Raw genomic sequence first — 24,511 nt, forward strand, 5'->3', positions numbered from 1 at the left:
TCCAGAAGGATCCTGAGAGAGGCAGTATGAAAAGCTTTACTGAAGTCCAAGAAGATGATGTCAGCTGACTTACCTTGATTGACTGGGTGGATTTATCTTACCATAAAAGAAAATCAAATTTGACAAGCAGGACTTTGGCCTCATGAAGCCATGCTGTGTGATTGTTTTTCAATACTTCCCAGAATAATCTCCATAATTTTACCAGGCAGTGAAGTAAGATGGACAGGCCTGCAGTTTGCAGGGTCATCCTTCTTGCGCTTATTGAAAATTGAGGTAGTGTTAGCCAGCTTCCAGTTAACTCCAAGTTCCCAAGATCATTAAAAATGTTGTTGAAAGGGTCATCACAAAGACATCAGCCAGTTCTTTGATGTTCTTGGATTGAATCCCATCAAGTCCCATAAATTTGTAGTAATCCAGTTGGAGCAGGAGATCTTGTACGAGTTCAGGGTTGTTCACCATTCTCACAGCTCAGCACACTGGGACTCTATTAGCCCATCATCATTGTTAAAGATGGAGACAAAGAAAGCATTAAACTTCTCTGTCTTATCTGTGTCCCTGTTTGTGGGCTGATCATCCTCATTCTGTAACAGGCTGATGTTATTTTTGGACTGCTCTTTGAGACTGACATATTTAATAACCTCTTTTTGTTATCCTCCACATTTTTGGCAAGCTTCAACTCCTGTTGTGATTTGGCCACAACAAATTTTCTTTCAGTGGCAAGCAACATGTCTGTATTCTTCCCTTGTCCACCTGAATTTGCCTCCTTGCTGTAAGGCTTATTTTTTTTGCCTTAGCCCTGCTCAGCCAAACCTGCCTTCTGCTTTCCAGCATTCTGAAATTGTCAGAAGGAGTAGGAATATGAAAAATCTTTCTTCGGAGTTTATGTTACAGCAGTTGGTAGTGGTCCAAAATATTTCATGTGTCTTGATAGTCATCTCAGCAAACATGTCAGAAGCCTCAAAAGAAGTTTTCTTCTCAACCAAGTTAGTAACGTGGAAAACTTTACCAATGTGGTCATTGACTGCATTTTTATGGTAACAGTATGTGATTTAGCCTGAATTTGTGGTCATGGTGCACTTTTATTAAATGAACTTCTTATGATTGTGGTTACTACACAAGAATATGTTTTGCATTCACTGTCAGGTGCAGTAATGTGCCATGGCTCTTTCAGTGGTGGGTCTTTAACATCGCGTGTGGTTCTGTACACTGTAATGGATATGATAGTAATATGCTAAGTTACCTTAATCTTAAAGGATGGAAAAGTCTGAAGACTGAACATGTTGCTAAATGTTTTGCAGGTTGGACAATCTGCTCAACATAGCTTATGGAGTAAAGAGGTAATAAAGGATTAGTTGGTTCATAACAACTAAATTATTTTGAAGTATTTTGCAAACTCTTACTTTTCAGTAAGACTTATGTTGGATTTTTGCATGTCGGGACTTCAGCTGAGATTGTTCATTTTGATGCATTTTGCATGAAATAGACAAGCCTTTTGTAGCAGTTCCATGGAATTCCTGTTTAAAATGAGTTCCTAATCCTCACTGGTTTTATAGCATGCGTTCTTTTTGATTTTCCGTTATACCATTTCAGACATACCTAGCACTGTTCTCTCTAGTCGTGTAATTTTTTGCTTAGTATTTGCACAGTTAGGGGACAAAAAATATTTTTGATCTTATCTTTGTAGCCTGAGCAACATGTTCATTCTGTGAAAAGCTCTGTATCATTCCTTCTTTAATTTTGACTCTTTCTTTGCTGGGATTTTTTGTGAACAGCTGTATTATGATTCTGTTTTGCTTTTCCTCATTCTTCAGTAGGTTTCCTCCAATGACCATTGATGGAATGACCAGTTTGGCTGGAATTAATATCCCTGGACATGCAGGAACTGGGTGGTGCATTTTTGTATACAACTTGGCCCCTGATGCTGATGAGAGTATCCTCTGGCAAATGTTTGGACCCTTTGGAGCAGTAACCAATGTGAAGGTCATCCGTGACTTTAACACCAACAAGTGCAAAGGTTTTGGATTTGTGACTATGACAAACTACGATGAGGCAGCAATGGCAATAGCCAGCCTGAATGGATACCGCCTTGGTGACAGAGTACTGCAGGTCTCCTTCAAAACAAACAAGACGCACAAAGCCTAACAAGTTATTCTCAGTGCATTAATACATGAATACTATACAACAAAAGCAATTTACGAGAAGCTTTATGCATTAGTAAATGCCTTTGTTGTATGCCAGTGTGGAAATGGGGATAAAATGACTACTTAGCATCCTAAGAATATGTGAGATTTTTTTATTGCTAATATTTGAATTAGAACTTCTTATCTATCTTTTGTTTGAGTATTGACAAGAGGTACAGGGTTTTTACCTGTTTCAATGTGTATTCTATTGCCTTCTTTGAAGAAGGTGGACCTTTTAAAATGTTTCAGCTAAGAAAAGAAGTGTTTTTTTTTCTTTATACATGACTGCCTTTAGCCTATGAGTAAATATCAAGGCTTGGTGTAGTACTACATTTTTTCTTTTGTCATTTCTTGATTTGCTTTGTTTCTAATTTACATTGTAATGCATTATTTTGTTTTGTTGTTCAAGAAAAGTATCAGAAGTTTACATTTTATTTATAAAGTTATAAGCTGTATTTATTTCATCATCTTCATTTGGGTTGGGGAATGGGAACACATTATAAAAGCTTATTGTAAGAATACTGGAGAACTTTTCGTAAAGCAGTACCTTGCCAAAGAGATAAGAGCCTCTTTGATGTGGGTTTAAAAAAGCATCTATTTTTGTAAAAAAATAAAAAAAATTTGGAGAAACTTTTTACTGGTCCTGGAACAAATATTTTGACTTGAATACTTTGAGAAATCTCTTCGTATGACACCTAGTGAGCTTTTAAAACTTATCAGGAAATTTGCAACTGTTGGGAAAAAATTTAGAAAGATTTATGATGTAGAACTACTTTTGAGACCTTTGTATTAAGAAGTAAAGTCAGTGGGATACACTGTTGGTTTCATTTTTTGTAATCATCAGTGGAGTCGTAGATCATCCTGGTTATTAAGTGATAGGTGGCTCACTTTAATTTGTGATTTTGAAGCAAATGAAAATTAAAAAAAAAAAAAAAAAAGAATATAAGAGCAAGCAGAAAACTTTAAACACTGAAATATGGGGGAAAAAATCTGTTCTTCCTAAAGAATTCCCTTCAGATAGAGCTCATGGTGTTTAGTGATGTACTTGCTATTGTTTGAAGAATTGTTTTGTCTTAAGAAAAGACATTGAGCATGGTTTGTGCAGTAACAAATCAGCAAAAGTGGCCTGAGTTGGATACATTAGGAGGTATTTTGGAAGTTATGTTTAAGGCTAACACCTGAGCTTTGTGTAATGTAAATAAAACCTTAAGTTATGAACCTTTCAGCTAATTTTGATTATGTTTTTTTTAAGTTACATGCCAAGTGATGTTCAATTTTGAATGTTTTTGTGTAAGATTTTATTTGTAAATGGCATTAACATTGTTACTTGAGGTCTGCTTCTTTTTTTGTTTGTTTTTGTTTGTTTGGGTTTTTTGTTTTTGTCCTGAGGACTTGAATTTACAGTGCATCAGATCTGTTGCTATTTTTGTCTGTAGATAGTCTAGCTTCAGCTGTTTATGGTGATGCAACATTTTTGTTTATAAATATGTTTGTGGTAAAAAAAAAGAAAAAAAAAAAAACAACAACAAGTATAGACATATGTTTTGAGCAAATTTCCGTACATTTTTCATATGAAAACCATAAATACCTGTATGCTATTGAAGTTTAACTTTGTATGATGCTTAAATCACTATTTGGGGAAATAGAAAAAGTCTTTACCATGTATTGAAGAAATTTAAGGAAAACAAATACAGAATATTTTCTGATTAGCATCTAGCTTATAATTAATTTTTTTTAAAAAAGCTGAGGGTTTGATGCCTTCACCAGGATGCACTGACAACTATGTAGTTACATCCTGCTTTTTGTATAAACTGAGATGCTCATACGCTTCCCCTTAGAAAAAAGCAATGTTCTATGCATAACATAGTTGTACACTATCTTTGCAGTTGTTTTTGGTTCTTATTCTTTTAAATTGTAGTTACAAAACTTTCAGTATAGTACAGTACATATACTGTGAAGCGCGTGCTAAAGTGAAAAAGCAAGTTTTCATGCTGACCCACTCAATGCTATTCAAAAATCAATTGGCTTCCTGAGTACTTCATTCTTAGATGCATTTAGATTGTTAAAGCTAATCCTCTGCATTAAAAGTTGTATATAGTATAGAAAACACAAACTTTCCAATGTGGGAGAAATAGCAGCTACATGCTTCTTTCCTATACTACTGTAGCGACTAACGGCATTGATGAGAAGGCATGTAAATTGGGCTTCACTTTACAGTGTTTAGCAGAGCACTTAGTAAAATATAAGGCTGGTATTTATTTGAAGTTGTATAGTATGAATTAATTCACATTTGTTGGAATAGAGAATATATTCTGTTGGATATTTAAGAGGTTGTACATGTTTTCTTTTGTGTTTGGATTCTTTGTACTTTTTCATGTTCAGTACATCAATAAACAAAGTTGAAGGGAAAACAGTCTCATAAGCTGGTCTTTTACCATATTTTCCACTGCTTTAATGAATAAGCAATCTCATTAAAAACTTTCTGCAAAGCTCTTGAGCTACTTGTAATTTAGGTTAGCATCCCAGCTGTCAACAAGGAGGTAAGACAGTGGAGCTGTGTACCACCAGTTCTGTTACCTTAGAATTAGTGTAGAATCTTTTCACTTCAATTTTATGTTAACCACTCAATAGTTAGGCTGATGTAATAAATGAGAGCCATTAAATGCATTCAGTAAAAATTAATTTGCTGTCTGTCTAGCAGGTAGCTGTGCAGTGTAACTAAGTGAATGCCCTAGTGTGTTTTCCGAGAGGTAGAAAGATTAAGTATCAGGGACTCAGTCTGAAGTGGAGATAGCCCAGTTCAACTGTGCTCTGCCCTTCCTGAAACACGAGCAATGACCAGAAAGAAATCCATATCCAGGCCATTGTGTGACCTCTCCCTGCCAGGCTGAAGGCAGTTGATCAGAAGGAATGAGTGAATGAAGGCAAGTCTTTGCTTGGCACAACAGGCAAAAGGTCGTTCTTGTCCACCTCACCCTCCCAAGTGCCTCTGTTCAATGGGTGTGAGGTGCTGGATGTGGTAGGAAAATCAGTGGATGATTAGAACAAAGGTCATTCTCCAGCAGAGAAGTCTATCTCCCTGGGGTTTGAATTACAGGCATCACCAGGAAACTTCCTAGCCCAGTTCAGCCATCAGACTCCTACTACTTGTTGCTGGTCCTCCATGTGCGTAGTGATGAAGCCACAATGCATGGTTCAAAGGCTGACAAGAGACATCGAGCCCTTGGGATAGTTGGAGAGGTAGTTGGGGCACGGGTTATTTTTTCCTCTGCTTTTGTAGGTGTAGGTCGTGACATTGAAAAAAAGCAGATGGACCCAGTCTTAATACCTGATTCTGGGGCTGGTGGCACACTGCCACAATTCTGATTTCTTTCATATAATGGGTTGGGCTCCATGGTCCTAGTCACCATGAAATTGGATGGGATTGGCCTCTCTAAAAGGGGGAGGAGCTAATGGAGCTTATTTGGTAGGGCATTAAGCTTGATATGATGGGGGAAGGGGGGATATAATCAGATTTAATGGTGATAAGGTGTAGGGTGACATTCTCTTCCAGTCAGCAAGAGATGCCTAAAGCCTGGAGAGAGTAAGCAGATCAGCGGGAGAGCACTTGAATTACATCAAGCAATTTCAGATACTCCTGCCAGAAGGCTTCATAGTGGCCCAACTCAAATGCCTCTATGCTAATGTACACACAGCAGGGGAAATAAACAGGAGGAATTAGAGATACATGCAGGCCTGCAGTTATTGGCATCATGGAAATGTGGATTGACTCCTGTGACTCAAATGGAAAATTATGAGCTCCTTAGGAAGGTCAGGCAAGGGGGATGAGAAAGCAATGTTGACCTCTGTCAGTGACCGGCTGGAGATTATAAAGCTTCACTTGGGGATAGATGAGGAATGGATTGAGAGTTAATGGGTCAGGATTGAAGGCAGGTAAGGGACAGGAGCCTTTATTGGGTGGGGGTCTGCTACAGATTGTCTGACCAGGAAGATGAAGCAGCTGAAGCCCTTTACAGAAAGACAGGACTGGCCTTGCAAAGAGTCACAAACCCTGACTCTCCTGGGAACCTTCAACAACACAAGTGTCTGTTGAAAGGACAATGCAGAGAGGCATAAACCTCTTGCATTAGGAGCTTCCTGGAACTCTTTGGTGATGACTTCCCTCTATACGTTGGATAGACGAGCCAAGCAAGGGAGGTGCTATGATGGATTTTGTTCTGACAGGGAGGGGCTGCTGCAGAATGTGAAGGTCAGGGACATTCTGGCTACAGTGTCTGTGAAATGGTCGAGTTTGAGATCCTTAGGGCTGTAAGGAGCTTGCACAGCAAGCTCATTACCCTGAAGGATAGGGGACCCCCAGAGAGCTGGATGGTGTTCAGAGCTTGTCTCCTTTGCAAGGGAAATTAGGCAAGGATGCAGGGGACCTGCACATACGAACAAGACATTCCTCGACAAAGTTAAAACACGAGTAGCTTACAGAGGGTGATAGCAAGGAAAGGTAGTTTGGGAGCTGTCAGATTATACCCTTTTCTGACTTAGAGATGGGGCAACTGACAGACGTTTTGAAAACCTATACAGAGTTGTGTTTAAATCACATTGCTATTCCATCACTATTGGGTCAGCCAAATGCAGCTTCCTCAGCTCTAGAAATTGTCTGTGCTCCCCTTGATCCCTGGCTGTGCTTTAGGTTGTCCCAGGTTCCAACCCTAGTCTTTCTATGATTTTATGAAGTACAGGGAGAGAGGAGGATTAACTCTTTTTATCATTACACCCATTTGTTGTTTAATTACTGCATTAGTAATTCTAGAATCTGTTAATTGTATGTAGTTTGTAATTGTAATGTAGTTTGCTGGGGATTTTTTCCTTTCCCAGTACTTCAAGTAAATCTTTAAAAGATAATCAATTCAACTTTCTTCTGTCCTATTGAGGTACATGCACATCTTAATGCATTTGCTTCACTAGTTGAATGAGAGACGCCACTGAGAACACAATTCCAACTGTGGGTTGTGCAGTATAGCAATTATTTTAAGTGTTTTCTTTCACCTTTTCTTTTTTATCTCTACTGTGAGATTTTCGATACACAACTGTGTAGTATGTGTTGTTGAACATCACACTGCAGTTTTGTGGAATTGACATTACATGGATGGTCAGGTCTGTGAACAATGCACATAGATAATAGCACCTCAAGATGTCAGTTATAGTTGATAAACTGACTAATTAGGAAAATAGCTGTGTGCTGATGGCTTTTTATATAGTTGTGTGCTTGGGTGCTGGAGTAATGAGAGGAAACAAGACACTGTACTGTGTCTTGTACAAATGAGGGGCTATACCTGGAGTTTGTATTCTAGCAGGGACATACGTATGTTCAGCTTTCACAGAAGGATAGTTTTTCGTTCTCAACTTGGACTAGTTTGAGTACAGTGTCATTAGTCATAGCTGAAGTATTTTACTGTATGAAAATGAGGACAAAATATGTTTATGTAAATTACTTCAGTTTAAAATCAAAACATCTTTAGCTGCAGAGAAGGCAGCAGTCAAGAAGCAACGCTAAAAATTAGCAGTTATAAATACAGTTGCACAGAGGAAGTGTCAGTACTGAAGAATACAGATTTGTTTATATGTAGCTGACCATCTTACACATAGATAGTACTTTTACTATAGTAAAGTTTTATAAAGTTAAAGGAAATATTGTGAAGCTGCCTCATGCCATTTGTGGAGGACTAGTTCCTTTTGTATGTAAATAGTAAGAGTTCCAGGAACATCTGTAAATACCTATGAGGGAACTAAAGTGTTAGCTGGGACAGTTGTGGAAGTGGCTTCTTTACTACAGAACATACTCAGGGTTTGTGAGTCTTCTGCAAAACATACATGCAACAAGATTGGCTGTGACGGGTGACCTTCCCACCTGCATCTAGGAAAGCCTTGCTTTGGCAAGAGAATGTTTTCCCAGCATGAAAGAAAAATATGTATTTTTAAAGTGGCTGGCTGTCCACTAGGGTTGTATGTGGTGTTCATTCTTTGTTTTTCATAACACCCCAGAGGTCACCAAGTGCTAAAAAGTCTGGGATACTCTTACCAGTACTGCTGAGAAGGCCTGAAGCATGTTAAAAAGTCTGTATTGTTACTACAACAAGGTGATTAAATGTATAGAAGTGGTGACTTCAGTTAAGCATTGGAAAGCAGCAGCTAATTAGGACTTACTCTCAAAAGAGTTACAAATGTATTTTATGACTAGAGATAGTAACTCTGGTTTTTTATCTGTAACAGTTCGAGAAAAAAAATACAATTTGAGAGATGCTTCATCATGGATAAAATAATAGCTTGGGACTGCACAGTTTCAGCCACATCAACACTGTTGATCCAGCTGTGCTTGCATACATTTTGACGCTGGGCATTGTTTGCCCAGTTGTGGCATTTGGACCTCAGCATTTCAGTGTGTACATCTCATAATGAAGTGCAGCTTTCTTCATACTGACACTTTCCTAATTAAACTTCACTGTAGAGGCTCCTTCTTCTAATCTACTGCGGTGACGGCTGATGGTTTGGGCCAGCAGATGTGCTAGCACATCAGTGATCGTGTGGGCCAAACAGCTTAAAGCTGGGGGAGAGATTGGGTCTTTTGATGGGATGAGGTAGCACAATGTGACAGTCTTGGAAAGGCTGCTTTTGGGGTGAAGAGCAGCTCTAATCTGAAAAGCTGTAATTGTTGCCCATGGTTTCAATAACTAAGGCAGAAATTGAGGAAGTAGTGCAAACTTTCAGGTATTTTCAAAACAATATGGGCAATTTCAGTGGATTAAGAGGTTTTCTAACTTCATGGGTTTTCTGACCCTGAGGTTAGGGAGTTTACTGCCTCATCTTGTAATTACTCTTTTCAGCCTACTTTCTGCTCTGAGGCATAAATGGGAACAAGGAAAACTATCTTTTTTAGTGTTTATAAGGTCAATCTAAAGACCAAATATTACTGCAGAAGGTTAGTAAAACTTGATATCTTATTTTATGTATTGTATCATGGGATTCCTGCACACAAGTAAATTTAGATGAATGTGACATTTTTAGGGACCTTGTAAGATTGTAAGTGAAGTCATTACAAATGCTGGCAGAGTGTTGATTATAAACACTGCACACTTTACAAAAAACATAAGAGCTGAACTTTCTTTTGAAGCAGTTCTTACTACAGTATTTTCTTATCTGCAATAAGGCACTTCATTGGTACAGCACTGGTATTTCTGTTGCTTTGAGGGCAAGGATGTTCTTAGTTTCAAGTGTTTATTTGAATGTTAACAGTTTCTACAGCTGTTAAAAGCTTCTTCTATCAAAAGCCCTGATAAAAGAGTGCTATTTTCTACTATCTATGAAAGACAATATTCTCTAATAAAAATTAAATATCCCTGAAAGATGATCCACCACTTCTTGATATCTACCTGTTTCAAAAGTGTAGTATTAGCTTTTAGAAATACAGGGTGCTCTGTAAGAACCTTTAATATGAAGAGGAAAGTAAAGATAGGTCAAAGTGAAAACACTTCTTTCTTATGGCTTGTCAGTGCTTTGTGCCATCATTCAAAATACAAGCTAAAGAGTGGCATTTTTATTTTCCATCCTTGATGAGTATTGGCACTATATCTGATGGATCCAAAACAGTTCAGTTGTAACCTTAATTTCAAGCTATTTGCCTTCCCTGTTCAACAGTTTGTATTTTCTGAGGAGCTAAGACTCCAGAGACTTTCTGGTTGAATTACTCTTTTCTTGAAGTGTTGTGTTGCATATTCATTGTGCATAGATACATTATCCAGTTTTATTACCACTAGCTCTCAAATTATATGTGTTATAATTGTGAATTTTGAATGTAAATGCAGTGCTTGCAGTAAATGATGTCTGTTAATGATGGATGCTTTTTTTTTTTTTTTTTTTTTTTTTTTTTTAATAGGAAAGATACTTAGTAAAGTGAATTTAGGCTTCCTCAGATTGCTGTTTGTTGTGCTTACGCCAAACAATTACACTTGACTGTCCCCCATCTCACTTCTCTGGTTTGTTACTAATCAATTCTGGTGCATTACACATCTAAGCCATTAAATAGTTTTCTGCACGCAACATAGGAAAAGGACCATAGATATCTTTGTGTTTTAAAAACTTCAGGGGAGACCAGAAAGATAAAATTAGTCTTCAGTTAGGGGCATTAGACTGCCCGTCCAAGAGTTAACGAAGCTGATCTACAGCTGATTAACAACTTACTTTTAAGTGTGCTCATTCCAGAAAGTGGTTACTTTACGTATTGAAAATACTCTTCTACATTCTAAATAGCTTAATAAGATTTGCCATAAACATGGAGTTAATACCTTAGCATCTTATGTGGCTATCCCTCAGAGCAACCAGGGGAAATAAAGGAGGAAATTCCAGAAGTGTCAAGTCTGGACCAAAAGAGCTGTCGAAGTTGTTGAAATTTCAGGTTTTGTCTGAAGTTTATGAAGACTTATTTCAAAGACTACCCTCTTTGGTCCTTGGTCTTGTTATGACTTACTCAAGGAAAACAGGTATTTAATTTCCTGCTACCAAGATAGCTTATCCAGAAAAGCAGAAACAAAGATAAAAAAGATATGAAACAACTATAAACAAAGGCAGCAGAAGACTGAAAAAGATCTTTCAAATTTTTATAGCAAATCTCAGCAAATCTGTTAGCTAGTAATGTGCTTTTTTGAAACTTGCACAAACATGGAAAGCAAAAAAAAAAAGAAAAAAGTTAAAAAATTTAGACGTGAACTTCAAATTACGTTTTAATAAATAAATTAAAAGTGAAGTCTGGTTGGCTGAATTGCCACAGTGAGTACAGCGAAGTTTTTACATTCCTGGAGAACTTCACCGTAAATCTTTGAGAATACTTGGAGAGCCCCTGCTCTAAGCTTCTATTCAAAATAAGATTTGTAGCTATTATCTAGAAAAGGAAAAGAAAACTTACAAGAAATTCATGATCAAATGTCTTCCCTCATGATTCATGAATTTGAAATAAATGTATCAAAATACCTTACCTTATACTCAGTTCCACACAGATATTTTACCTTAGCAGTGGCTCTAGATGAGGATTTCTGTAGTATCATGAAGGAAGTTGTCTATGCCAGGAACTTAAAGGAACACTCAATTTTCTTGGAAAGTTTAAAAAAAAAAAAAAAACACCTTTGAAAATTCCTGAAGACACTGCTGCAAAGTCTTTCTTTCACTTCTCTCAAAACTAGCAGATACATTCTTCCATTGATGAAGATCACTTTCATTAAATATGCCAGCTGGGAATGTTTGTGCTTTAACTTCAGTGTGCTAAAGCTGCATGTTCTCATTCTTAATATTTTGCTTTTATAAACTTTGAACTTTAAACAAATTGTACAATGTCTAATTCAGGGCATATGTCGTATATGATTTCAAGGAGTCTTGTCAAGGCATAATGAGACCATGTTTACTGCTACCTGACATATTTTCTCTGTAGATGGTTCCTAAACATGAAAGTTCTTTCAATAGTATGGCAGCATTGTGTCAGATGTCACAAATATTCCTTGTCAGATTTTGATTTTTTGCTTTTTTTCCAATACCCTGCTTAGAAAGCAGCCCTGTAGTCTGATGAGTCTACCCTCTGTCAAGTATACCTTCAATAGAAGGGACTATGATTTTGCAAGTTTTCCCTTCAACTCTTCAAGGTTATTTGTCAGAATCCATAAGTAGTCACAGTAACAAAAACCACCAGGTTTTTGGACTGGAAGCTGATTTGTGTGGGTTTGGGCAAAGCAGTCTTCTCCCAAGTATTAACACAATGGGAGAAAGAAAGGTCAGGCTCTGTGAAAGACATGTTCCTAATGCATTCTGGCTTCACTTCGTCGCTAAGACACATGAGAAAGAGCTGATACTTTGGGTTCATGGGACATGGCTTTGAACTTCTCTAGTGTTTCTCCAAGATTTCATACACAATGCAATGGAAGTCACCAAAGAGACAGTTAAAAAATGAGATTGAGTAAGCAGCTGCATACTTGAATATGGGAGCCTATTTAACCAGAAGAGATGCACTTCAGCTTCTTAAACAGCTCAGCCTGGCTATGGAGGGGAGACAGAGTCTGTTGGAAGCATTTAGTGTGAATCTTCCGTCACACATGCTGATATGCTCTTCTTGACCTAAATGGACTTACTTGCACACCAGAGCTTTGGGAACATAGCTACATTTTTATTCATGTCTTGCATCTATTACTGATGCAGTCAGAAGACCGTAAGTTCAGGTTATTAAAGAAAGCATGTGCTCTGGTACTACTGCAGCTTCTGCAGATAAGCAGAATAAAAACAGAACTCCCCAAACAATAGGGAAAAATTATTAGGAGTAAGATTTAGGATGTCCCTTTATCCTGTTTGGGTGGCATGTAACAAACTTCCCCTGAGATATCTGCCTTGCTCTTTCCCCTGATCCTTACCCACAGCCACCCAACTTTATCATCACTGTTCTTGAGCTCTGTGCAGTTGAAATCCTACCCAATAAAGATGGGTTTCAGAGCCACCCACCACCCCTGCTTTTCGTAATAGCTCTTACCCAGGCCCTAGGAAGGCAGCCCCTCCCGTCTGGGCTAGGTCCAGTCAGCATACAGTGCCCTCAGCTCCCTTTGGAAAGGAGTCACCTACTACAACTGATTTCTTAATGCCTGTAGTTGACTTGCTCTGGGCAACCCCCAGATAGACCTTTACCTCCACTATAATTTGCCTCACCCTGGAGTTGTGGAGCCTCGTATCTATTCCATAAGGACACCTAGGAAGGCCAGGGAGGCAGGAAGGGGATTCTTCTGCCACCCCAAGTATGGATCTGTTTCAATTCCCCCCATTTTTAAGGTCCCCTCTTTTTGCCTGGTGGCAAGAGGGTTAGGGCTGCTTTGACTCTTGCCTAGCCTCCATCTGCTGCATTTCCCTCAGGGATTAAAAGGTGTGACTCCACCAGTCTTATTTCACACAATCCCTAATGGTCCTCAGCCTCTCAACTTCCTCTTTAACCTCTGATATTTATACTTCTGCTTGTTAATCTTACAGAGGCAGAGATCCCTTATGAGGTAATAAAATCCATCGTGTTATGTGTGAACAGCACTTATATTCCCATGTAAGCGTGGCATTTTTAATACCACTCTTCCCCCATAGTGTATTTCTGGCATGTGTGCTCTTCTAAATAACATAGTGAATTTTTAACAGGAATAGGTTCCAAAGATTCTGATTCTTCACAGCTATAGCAGATCCCTAAAAGCACATATTAGGAAATCATGAATTGTTGTACAGTGCTAAAGATACAGGAGTAGCTACATGGGAAAGGTGAAACAGGCTCTTGGTCTTAGCATGTGAGAATTAGAATTTGTGCCATGACTGACTTCACCCCTTCTTCCCACCTTTCATTAAAGATAAAGTGAAGGCAAGACAAAATGAAGGCAAGTCCAGAGGCTGACTTTTTAGGAGTCTTTGCCCTGAGAAGTTTCAGAAATCTACTGTAAAAATTAGAAAACTGTGTGATGTTGTTGATTTCAAAAGAGAAAAATGGCACGGAGGTAGAATTTCATTATTTTTCTGGAACTGGAAAATATTTTAATAATGGTCATTTTTCACTGTTTCTTAACTTTTCTTTCTGTAGCTAGTTATATATTCTCCTCTTCAGACTCAGTAAATACTGACATTTTTGAATGCTGCTGGGTTATTATTTTTCCTGAAAGTAGGACACTTAAACGTTTAAAGGGTGCTAGAAATCGTATCTGAAAGGTTAAGGTTAAATTTATGGTTGATGAAGATACTAGCTTCTGTGGTTATCTCGTCTTTTTATATTTAACATTCTTCACAAAGGTTAGTGAAACGCAGAAACGTTGTGAAACCAAGAAGCTGATTTTTGTGAAAAAAAAAATTGTGTGTAGGAAGATAATTAAGATTAAACTAGGCTTTAAAGGCCTGTGTCTATGAAAATGCTTTCTCTCCTTAGAGTCTGAATCAAGGGGAGATGCATTTGTTTAGCGTTAGGTATTTGGTGTTACTAATAATTCATTTCTCTTCAGTAAGAATTGTTATCAATTGTTCTGTTTGATAATGGTAAGAAGTTTTCGTGTTTCCTGTCATAGTCAAAGGAAAAAATATTTTGACCCTGTCTACTGCAGGAAAGTAAACTGTTCAGAAACAAAGCACTTTTTTTTTTTTTAATCTCTCTTTTGTAATTCCGCTACTAATAATTTCTTTATTGCACATTGTCACTGTGGGGAGGAAAACCAGATTTCATGCTGATTTACCCTGTAGTATTAGAAGATGAATCTATATGAAGTTTTGTTGGAATTACACAGGCAGAATGAGTCTTTCTTCTCTATAATGTGGAACAGTATTTTTGTGCATACCAAGAGATGTTATATGATGAGCTGGGTAACCACCTGACACAATCACTTAGATTTGATGCTTAATTCTGTAGTCTGGGAACACTGAAACAAATATTCTGTGTACAGCCAATAAGAAGGAGAAGAGGACAAAGAGGTTAAGAAAATGGAATCTTTATACAGCTACATGCAATTCCAAAAAAGATTTGTTTGAGATTCACTAAAATATGGGCCTATTGCACAAAACAGGAAAATGCGTAAAAGCAACATAGTCCTACACGTTACTAGAAATGACTCACAAAACCAAAAATTTTTTTTAGGAAATTTTGTTCTCAGAAATCCATGTGATCCTTTTCCTGATCAAGACCAAGGAGACCACCTGGTTTCAAAGTTTGTCACTCATCAGCCATGATAGGTCAGCTAATGCCACATCACTGAGTCCAGTGGCACCCCATGGATGTGGTCAGAAACACAGACAAAGGCTCTAGTTTATGAAGCCCTCCTGTAAGTGCAGAACAGGAATGAGCTCTGAAATGCTGACTCTTCTAATCACTTCTCTCCAGCAGAAGAGCTGATTTCCCCTGTTGTTCATGTGTATTAGTCATGTGAGCATATTATTATAATCATTGTTTATAGTATAAAAGTTCTAGATTTCCTATACCATGACAGTGGCTGGGTCCATCACGTTATCATTGATTCATCTCAAAACACTACAGTGAGGCTCTGGAACATGTTGCTCAGAGAGGTTGTGGGCTCCCATCACCAGAGGTGCTCAAGGCTAGGCTGGATGGGGTTTTGAGTAACCTAGTGGAAGGCTCCCTGCCCGTGGCAGGAGGATTGGAATTCTATGATCTTCCAACCCAAACAATTCAATGTTTCTATGATTAAATGAGTATTTGGTTCAATTTTAGCTCAAGCAGTACTCTAGTAAATACACAATATCTTTCCCTCTAAACTGGAGAGAGATGGATTTCATGGGTGGACTGCTGGATGGATAAGAAAGTGGTTGGGCAGTTGCATCCAGAGTGTAGTTGCCAATGTCTTAGAGTCCTGATGCATATCATAGTTATGTGCTATTGTTAATGGCTTGTGCTGCTGAAACAGGGAGTATCTTTGATGGTCACATTCAGATTGCTGTATTAGTTTGTGTGCTGTGAGGTGCCACTGATTGGAAATGGCCTAATCAATGACTGCTAAAGAGCAGATGACTGCTGAAGAGTCACTAATGCAGCTGCATTCCTCTGGGATAAGTCACACCATGATATAGAAAATGTGCTCAAAACTCACTGAATAACAATTCCTAAGAAGTTATATTTATGATTGCACTTCAATAGGGAACAAGATAATATATCCTTTAACCATACTTATGGTAAGCCATAAAATGTTTTCACGAAGAGTATACAAGAGTATATACTTTTAGATAAGCCAAAGTTTCTGAAAGAGGAAAAATATAAAGCTCTTCTCTATAATCAACTTTTACGGAAAAAAGTAAGTGCAGAAGATGTCCTGAAATTTTTCTAGACTATGCTACCATTTTTACTGATCTGTAAAAACAAGTAGAAGAACAGCAACTTGGAGAAGAAACTTTATCTTTGAGAAAACTTGAACCACAGTTCAGAGTATAGACCAGCTGCCCAAAAATGTGTTGATATTTCTCTGGCAGAGAGCCTTCTTCCTGTAGTGATTGTTTATCCTGGGTTTTTTGGAGGTAGTAATTGGCTAGAGCACAGTCACTTGCAGCTGTTTGACACACCAGGTTCCAGCAGGGATCATCAAGGCTTTGTGTGCATTAAGGTTCTGTTTGAAAACCACTGAGTCTCCAGAGTGGTTTACTTCAGACAGTACTTTTGGCAATTGGTGGTTCTACTAAAAGAAATGAGATAAATTGATGCTTTTAATTTTTAGTTGAGCAGATGGGGTCTTACTGTGCAATCCAATTTGTATGTTAGAAAAAAAAAAAAAAAAAACCCAACAAGATTGACCTGTATGAATCTCCTAGATTTTATAATCTGAAAATTTGGAGAATGTATAGTTTTGACAAAAAAACCCCACCCAGACGAACAACTAAATGCCCACCCTGACAGGTGAACAGCTCTTTCACAACATCTCCTTTTTCACTTTTGTGCACTGGAAGATATTTGCATATGAAACCCCTTTCTGGAGTGATAGATGTCACTTATTTCTCACATGAAATGATACAAAAACATAAGCATCAGTTGGTAGGTTTTTCCCTGTCTGCAAAGTTGGAAAAGAGTACCTCTGGTTTAGTCTGTATTCAGGAAACAGCCAAACTTTCTTACTGTTCATGGAACTATGCTTTGCAGCAGCTAACTGCAACAAGATATTTGCCTTGCAGGTAATTAATTCAAATGACACAAAAAATTCTAGCTTGAAGCTCAATAGGTTGCTTCATACTGAGTTATCTCTTAGGAAGTATCATATATGTGCATCTGTGATGACTTCTTTAGTTATTCTGGTTTAGTTTAGCTGCAGCTTCTTTCAAAAGTGACAGAACACCAAAGGTAGCAAGTCTTCATGCTCTTCAAGTATTTGGAAAGAACTGGTAACATTGCATCTGTGATTCTTTTATTACTATTGTTTTTACACAATTATTTTTGGGGAAGGCATCTCAGGCCTTCACACTGGCACTAATGAGATTCTGGAGGGCTCCATTTTAAGCCCAGTTCTCTTCAACTTCTTCATAAATGACTTGAACAAAGGACTTGAAGGGACACTAAGTAGTTTTACCACTTACAGTAAATTGGGAGGAGCTGTCAACTCCCTGGAAGACAGGGAGGCCTTGAAGCCCTGCAGAGAAACCTCCACAAATCAGAGGTCTGGGCGATCAACAAGCCTTTGAGGTTTAAAAAGGCAAGTGTAAGATTCTGTGATGGGGCAACCCTGGATGTTCAGACAGAACAGGGATAAGAGGCTGGAGAGCAACACCTCAGAAAGGGACGGGGGGTCCTGGTCATTGGAAAGCTGAGCATGTGCCAGCAGTGCCCTGGCAGCCAGAAGGACCCCCGTGTCCTGGGGTGTATCAGGCACAGCATCACAGCTGGGCAAGGGAGGGGATTGTCCTGCTCTGCTCTGCACTGGGGTGGCCTCACCTCGAGTGCTGGGGGCAGTTCTGGGTGCCACAATACAAAAAAGACATCGAGCTGTTAGAGGGTGTCCAAAGAGAGGCAACAAAGATGGTGAATGGTCTGGAAGTGAAGCTGTAGGAGGAGTGGCTGGGGTCACTTGGCATGTTCAGCCTGGAGAAGAGGAAACTGAGGGTAGACCTCATTGCCATCAACAATTTTCTTATGAGGAGAAGGGGATGGGCAGACACATCTCTGGGTTGCAAATTTTTTTCTTTTTATAAGTACTGTAAAATAGTGTAGCTTTCCTATCTTGAAATCTGGTAAAAGTGCTTGAAATTTTAAAATACTTGTCTTGATGGAGAATTTGTGTTAAATCTTCTCAATATGTAAGTTCTTTAAAGCATAATATTTTAAATAATATAAGAGGGTTTTTTTCCCAATTAAGCTCTCATTTGCATTTCTTTTGACATAATACTTAAAAATTATTTCAAAATAAAAGACAGCCAATGTATGTGGAATAAGCTTATAGAACATATCTCCTGTTTAAAACAGAAAAATACAGAGCTCATAAAATTAATAATTTCTGATCACCTAGATTCAAATTCATAATAATTTATGTTAAAATGGGAGATTAGTATGTGATTTTTTTTTTTTTTTTTTTTTTTTTTTTTTTTTTTTTTTTTTTTTTTTTTTTTTTTTTTTTTTTGCTTTTTAAAGGTGTCTTGCTTACAAAACTACGTCTTTGGCCAATCATTACATGCACAGTAACGTGTTTTAATGCATTCCTCCTTTTTGCCTTGAAATGTGACCATTGTAATAGCTAAATGTTTACAAATTTAGAGGGAGTACTTTTAATAAGCTCTGGAAATATTTATTTATACTTTAAAAGCTGCTGCAGTCTCAGCAAGAAGTGGTTTGTCTTCATTAAATAAACATTTGGAATATGATGCATAAAAAGCAGATGCTATCTGCTCACTCAGTCTGTAATTGCTTATGCATATCTGCTTGCCATACCTAACAAATAGATATACAGAGAGTACAATGTAAATGAAAGCATGGATTATCCTTGAAACTGGTATTCCAATTTGTGAGTACACTGTGTTATGTGTAAAACACAAGAGCATTTTATATAGGTTCCAATTCCTGGAAGGAGTTACTTTTTCTCACCAAGATAAGGAAAGCAAAGCCACTTGTTTGAAGTCTGTACAAGCATTTCACAATTCTTCACCAGAAAAAGGTACTACAGCTTGATACTTCAAAATTACTTGCATTTCAATTTTTTCTGCTTTTTTCTTCAGATACACACTAATCCGACAAACTGTTAACGGTAACACTGAGAAGGACTCTGATTCTAGAGCTTGTTTTCTTCTTCTTATCACAATAGTTTACGTTCCAAATCACTTAACCAGAGAGGGTATAGTAATTAGCACAGGAGACTAAATGCCCAAAAATTGTTTCCTGATGAGTCATGGGTATGGCTGCATTTCCTATTTCATGCACATTTCCTCAGGACATTTCCTATACGGATGCACTCAGTAAGGTTAACAACAGACTTGTTTAATATTGCAGAAAAATCTACTTTTGAACACGAAAATCCAAGAACTTTTTTCATTTTTTTATTTAATGAGCGTACTTGGACAAGACACTGGTCCAAACTAAAGATTTGTTTTCGTAGTTATATTTTCTGCTGGCACGTGAACAATCACTTAAAGGTATTGATCTCATATTCCATTAAGGTTATCGAGGGTTATCCATCCTAGAAGTCCCTGGAATTCTAAGATGGCAGTTCCTCTATTTTGCTCAAGCAAAATACTGTATAGAGAGGAATTGTGAGTGCTTTGTGAACCCTTCAATGGGTAATCAAATGTCACCTTGACTTAATAATTAATGTCCAAGTGCTTTGGGGTTTTCTGTGTGGCTTTTTTTTTTTTTTTTTTTTTAAATTTTCTCCTCTCGAGTAGATTATTTTATCAGAACTTACATCTCATGTAATCTTCTGTCCCCAGATTAGAACAAAACCTACAACCAGGTGTCAAGATGCTCAACCGCCATGTGTACTATTGCAGTCTCTTCTCCCTACCCACACACTGGCCCTGAAGTGAAGGCAGAGAACGTTTTCAAAAGAATTGCACCATATTCAGATCCACAGGAAAATTAGAGTTCTTAATTATTTTCTGCTATATGGAAGCCTGTCTCTTAGAGTATAGCTTGACACTTAATGTCTTATGACTAAGCCCTACCTCAACTGTGAACTGCGGCTACCTGCTACGAGTAGGAAGCAAATCTGTGTTGGTTTTGGAGACAAGAAGTGATACTGCAGTGAGACAGAAAGGTGTGACTGCAATTTGCATCTCTACTTCATTTGCCCAGAGAATCTGTATTTTCCCTATGGGTGTTTTAGAAAAATGACAAGAGTACACCAGCCAAATGCGCTGTCAAGAGATGAAGCAGTGGCACTTCAAGTCAGACAAGGAGTCTAACATTCATGCATAAAGCTTTCTTCTTAAACACATGCACTGCAGGGGGCCCATAACCAGATGAAAGCATATGCTGATTGTCAGCCAGAGGATAAGTTGTTTCGCTTGTTGTATTGCTTTTAAATCAGAGCTGCTGTGTTGTGGAGGGAAGGGCTACATTTGACCTTGATAGTTTTCTGCTAGACATCCTGGTTGCCAAGCACTGCACATCTAATACAAATAGGGAGATGCCACCAACCCTTACTGAACAGCAGATCTAATTTTGCTATTCAGTCACTCTCATTATTATATTAGTCAGCTTTCTTTAGACTGACATTATAGCCTGTACGAGGGCCTATGTTTAATAGAGAGATTCAGGCAGGAGTAGCATTATACATCACCATGACTTTTAATCCCATGAAGGCAATCACGATGTGAACAAGGGAAACAAGCTGTGGCCATGTTGAGGAACACATCTGTGCCCTGGGTTTGCTTTATCCAGCTATGATGGAGCAGATGCAGAGAGGGCTATACAGGGCAGCCTTTAGTAAGAGGCATTATTAGGATGCCTAACAACATAGGTATTTTGCCACTAAGATACTTTAAAAATCCATGCCTGTATGGATATTGTTACAGACTTGCCAGCTGGAAAATTGGGGTAATTCCTCTGTTTTTTATGGCTGTCACACAGGTGATTGATTGTGCAAGGGAGCTGGGGGGAAGCAGCTCCCATATGACATCACCGATATGGGTGTCCCTGCTCAGGCTGTGAGCTGGAGCAGAGCAGCCCCAGTTCATCATTGGCTTAGTTTGAGGAAGGAGGTTTCTAGTTTGTTTCTTAAGGAGCATCTCCAGACTTTTACATAATTCAGAGCTATTCGTGTAAGAATTGTTACAATTTTTCCAGCTGGCACTTTTTCATGGGAGAAGTCCTGATGGAAGGACATAACCTGATAAAGTAGTGATCTCTGTTTAACAAGTGCCCTAGAGGCTGTAGCTGTTTATTTCTCTAGCAGCCGGTGGGCTAATTGGCACACGTGTAAACTGCACATAGTGCTGTTTTCCACACACTTGTCCACCTGTGCAAAGTATGTAAATTATTCAGACTCACTCCTGGAGCAGGGAGAAAAAAAATGTGTTTCATAATAAAACCAATGTGTCACACACATGCTTTTGGAAAAATGATGCCTACCAAAATACCTTTGCTGATGTCTGCACAGGTGTGTGTGTGGAATTTAATGTCAGGAATATCTGGGCCTTGCTGTACTGCACTTTTCAGATCACAAGCATTCACGACTCTTAAGGGGAACTGTATGTCTTCTCTTTCAATGTGCCTAGGCTGCTGGTGAATCCAGTGGAAGTTTATCTTTACATGACCATTTGAAGATAATTTTTGTAATTGTACCAAATACAGCTTTAAGTCTGTAACATCAAAGGATTTTCTTGACAATTTGAAACAGCTGAATAATATTGTGCCATAGTGCAAAACTTTAGCAGTAAATAGTGAGAAATATTCTTGCTATGGGATCATACCTGATCACTACAATGCAGGAATAGGGTATTGTCCACTAATATAGCTTTCTCCTTCTGTCTTGAAATGGCAGTGCTTCATGGCATGCTTTCCATGCTGATGTGTAAGAAAATACTTATATTCAGCGCACCTTCTTCTCATGTAATTAGTTAACCTTTGTGGTTGAGGGTGGAGAAGTGAGAAAAGGAATATTTACACCTTAAAAAAATTACATTTAAACAGACCAATAAATCATGTCTGAAGAACTCCCTTAAACTGAAGCCTATAAATTCACTGAGAGGTTTTTTTGTGTGAAAATGAGGCTGAAGGGAATCCTATGTATCTATGTATTTGTACATTCTCCAAATAATTTTATTACTATCTATAGGAACAACTTGGAATGTGTGTACAAACTTCCATCATTTTCCATTGTTCTCTATGCAGATTAGATTACAGATTAGGCCAACGTTCAAAACATTAGATGTACGGAAATATGTTTTCAAACTTTAAATGTTGTTTTATTTCAGTATTTGAAGCAGATATACTTTAATAATGCAAAAGCAAAGGGTTATTTTGATTTAAGAAATTATTTTAGCATTTTAGAAAAAGAGTAAGTATGGCACCTTTGACTTAAAATTAAGTAATTATTCTGTAACAGAGCAGTTAAAGCAATTCCACTTAAAATACAATATTTGTCTAGAAACAAAACAGTTTTTCACTTACTATTTAAAGAAAAAAGACTTTTTGGTGACATAGTGGGTTGACTTTACCTGAACACCATGTGCTTGCCAAAGCTGCTCTATCCCTCCCCTCCTCAGCTGATCAGGGGAGAGAAAATATAACAAAAGGCTCATGGGGTAAGATAACAACAAGAAGAGATCACTTACTCATTGCCATCACACGCAAAATGGACTCAGCTTGGGGAAATGAATTTATTGCTGTCACACCAGAGTGAGATAAAGACAAATAAATCTTAAAAACACCTTGCCCCTACCCCTTCCTTCATTCTTTCCAGGCTTAACTTTATTTCTTACTCTATCTTCTGCCCCCAACAGCACAGGAGGATGGAGAACGGGGGCTGCAATCAGTTCATCACACATTTTCTCTGTAGTTCCTTCCTCCACAAGGGGAGGACTATTCTTTCCCTGCTCCATGGTGGAGTCCCTTCCACAGGAGACAGAACTCTATAATTGCAGGAGGATGTTAGTCCTTCCCAAATGCTACAGTTCTTCATGAACTGTCCCAGTAGGAGTCCCTGTTATGGGGTGCAGTCCTTCAGGAATGCACTGCTCCAGCATGTGACCCCCATGGGGTCAGAAGTCCTGCCAGCAAGCCTGCTCCATGGAGCCACAGGTCCTTCCAGGAACATGGTCTAGAACAGAGTTTTTGCAGAGCTACAGTCTCCTTGGACATTCACCTGCTCCAATGGTCCTCCACAGGCTGCAGATGGATTTCTCCTCCTCTATGGACCACCATGGGCTGCAGGGGCAGAGCTGCCTCACCATGGTTTGCACCAGGGGTTGGAGCAAAATCTCTGCTCCACCACCTGGAGCATCTTCTCCATTCTCACTGGCCTTGGTGTCTGCAGAGTTGCTCCTCTCACATATTCTCATACCTCTCTTCTCCATCTGCAATTGTTTCTATTCAATGACCTATTTTTATGTCAACTATGTTACCCCAGAGATGCTAGCACCATCACTGATAGGTTCAGGCTTGGTTGGTGGCTGGTCCATATTGGACTTATCTGGCATTGTCTTCATCAGGCTTGGGGGAACCTTCTAGAAGCTTGTCATAGAAGCCGCCTCTTTTGACCAAAACCTTGCCACAGAAACCAGATCTATTCAATCTCTTGCCTCTGTGAATCACATATTTAAAAATTATCATTAAAAATTCACATTCATTATACAATCTTCACTCCCACCAACAAAAAAGTCTCCACACCAAAATCAAAATATCAAGACAATGCCTGTTCCTTCACGCCACTTGAAACAACAGAAATTCCTCATGATCATACCACTCTATTATATTTTCTGGTCCTTGTTTTGCCAGTTACATCTCCCAGTTATTATCCTTATCTCAGGTTCCTCCTTCCCCAAATTGGGCAACAAAAGGAGCTGTGATGGGTTGACCTTTAGTTGGGTACCATCTCCCCACAAAAGCCTCTCTATCACTGCCCTCCTCAGCAAGAAAAGGGGTGACAAAATTAGGGCTGAGACCCTTTTACATCAAGATAAAGGCAATTTATTGAAACAATGGGGACAGTTCCTTGCATGCAAACAACAACAACAAAAACACAACCCAAGGCAACAAAAGTCACAAATATTTTATTCCCTACTAACCATCAGTAAGCAACATCTGGCTACTTCCACCCGGCACATTCCCCTTGGAAACAAGGCTTCAGCGTGAGTAATGGTTGCTGTGGAAGACATGCCTTATAAACAGCAAATACCTTCTGTATCCTCAGCTTTTACATCTGAGCTGATACCATATGATATGTAATATCCATTTGTTCTGTTTGGGTCTTTGGGGTAAATTAACTCCAGCTCAGCCAGACACAATGCAGGTGAATATCATATTGTAGTACATACTACCTTTTTTGAAGTTGTGGTTTGTTTCCATCATTAAGTGGTCTGAAATTAAATATATATTAAGATTTTTATGTAGGAAATACACAAATCTATTTGAATGAACTATGTTTTGAAAACCAGTGCCCTCCAGACAGAAGGCTCTTATAAAGTTGTGAGATATCTGCTGCGTTCCAATTTTCTTACCACAGTGTTCAGAGTGTTCCCAGTTCTGTTGCCAGGGGCTTTGTGTCACCTTGTGCATCTAAACAAGAAATCTTTTTAGCATTTGTTAAAGGCTCACCTGCAGAAAGTGAGTGGCAAAGGAAAAAAAAAGTCTTACCCAAGACTGTACTCCTACTGTCTTT

At 38.5% G+C, this 24,511-nt stretch overlaps 1 protein-coding gene across 2 annotated transcripts in view; it reads left to right on the forward strand.

Annotated features, from left to right (window-relative positions):
- The window catches only part of ELAVL2 (ELAV like RNA binding protein 2), a 45,290-nt gene extending 41,613 nt beyond the window's left edge, over nt 1-3,677 (forward strand). Inside the window, exons 6-7 of one of the 2 annotated variants that reach the window (XM_066338536.1) lie at nt 1,299-1,337; nt 1,812-3,677. In XM_066338536.1, the coding sequence (XP_066194633.1) occupies nt 1,299-1,337; nt 1,812-2,142 (370 nt within the window). In that variant the 3' untranslated portion in view covers nt 2,143-3,677. The remainder of the gene's footprint in view (nt 1-1,298; nt 1,338-1,811) is intronic. The other variant, XM_066338537.1, reaches the window with a different exon arrangement.
- Nucleotides 3,678-24,511: the final 20,834 nt, after the last annotated feature.

The sequence above is a fragment of the Sylvia atricapilla genome, chromosome Z (genome assembly GCF_009819655.1).
Source record: "Sylvia atricapilla isolate bSylAtr1 chromosome Z, bSylAtr1.pri, whole genome shotgun sequence".
Classification (NCBI taxonomy): domain Eukaryota; kingdom Metazoa; phylum Chordata; class Aves; order Passeriformes; family Sylviidae; genus Sylvia; species Sylvia atricapilla.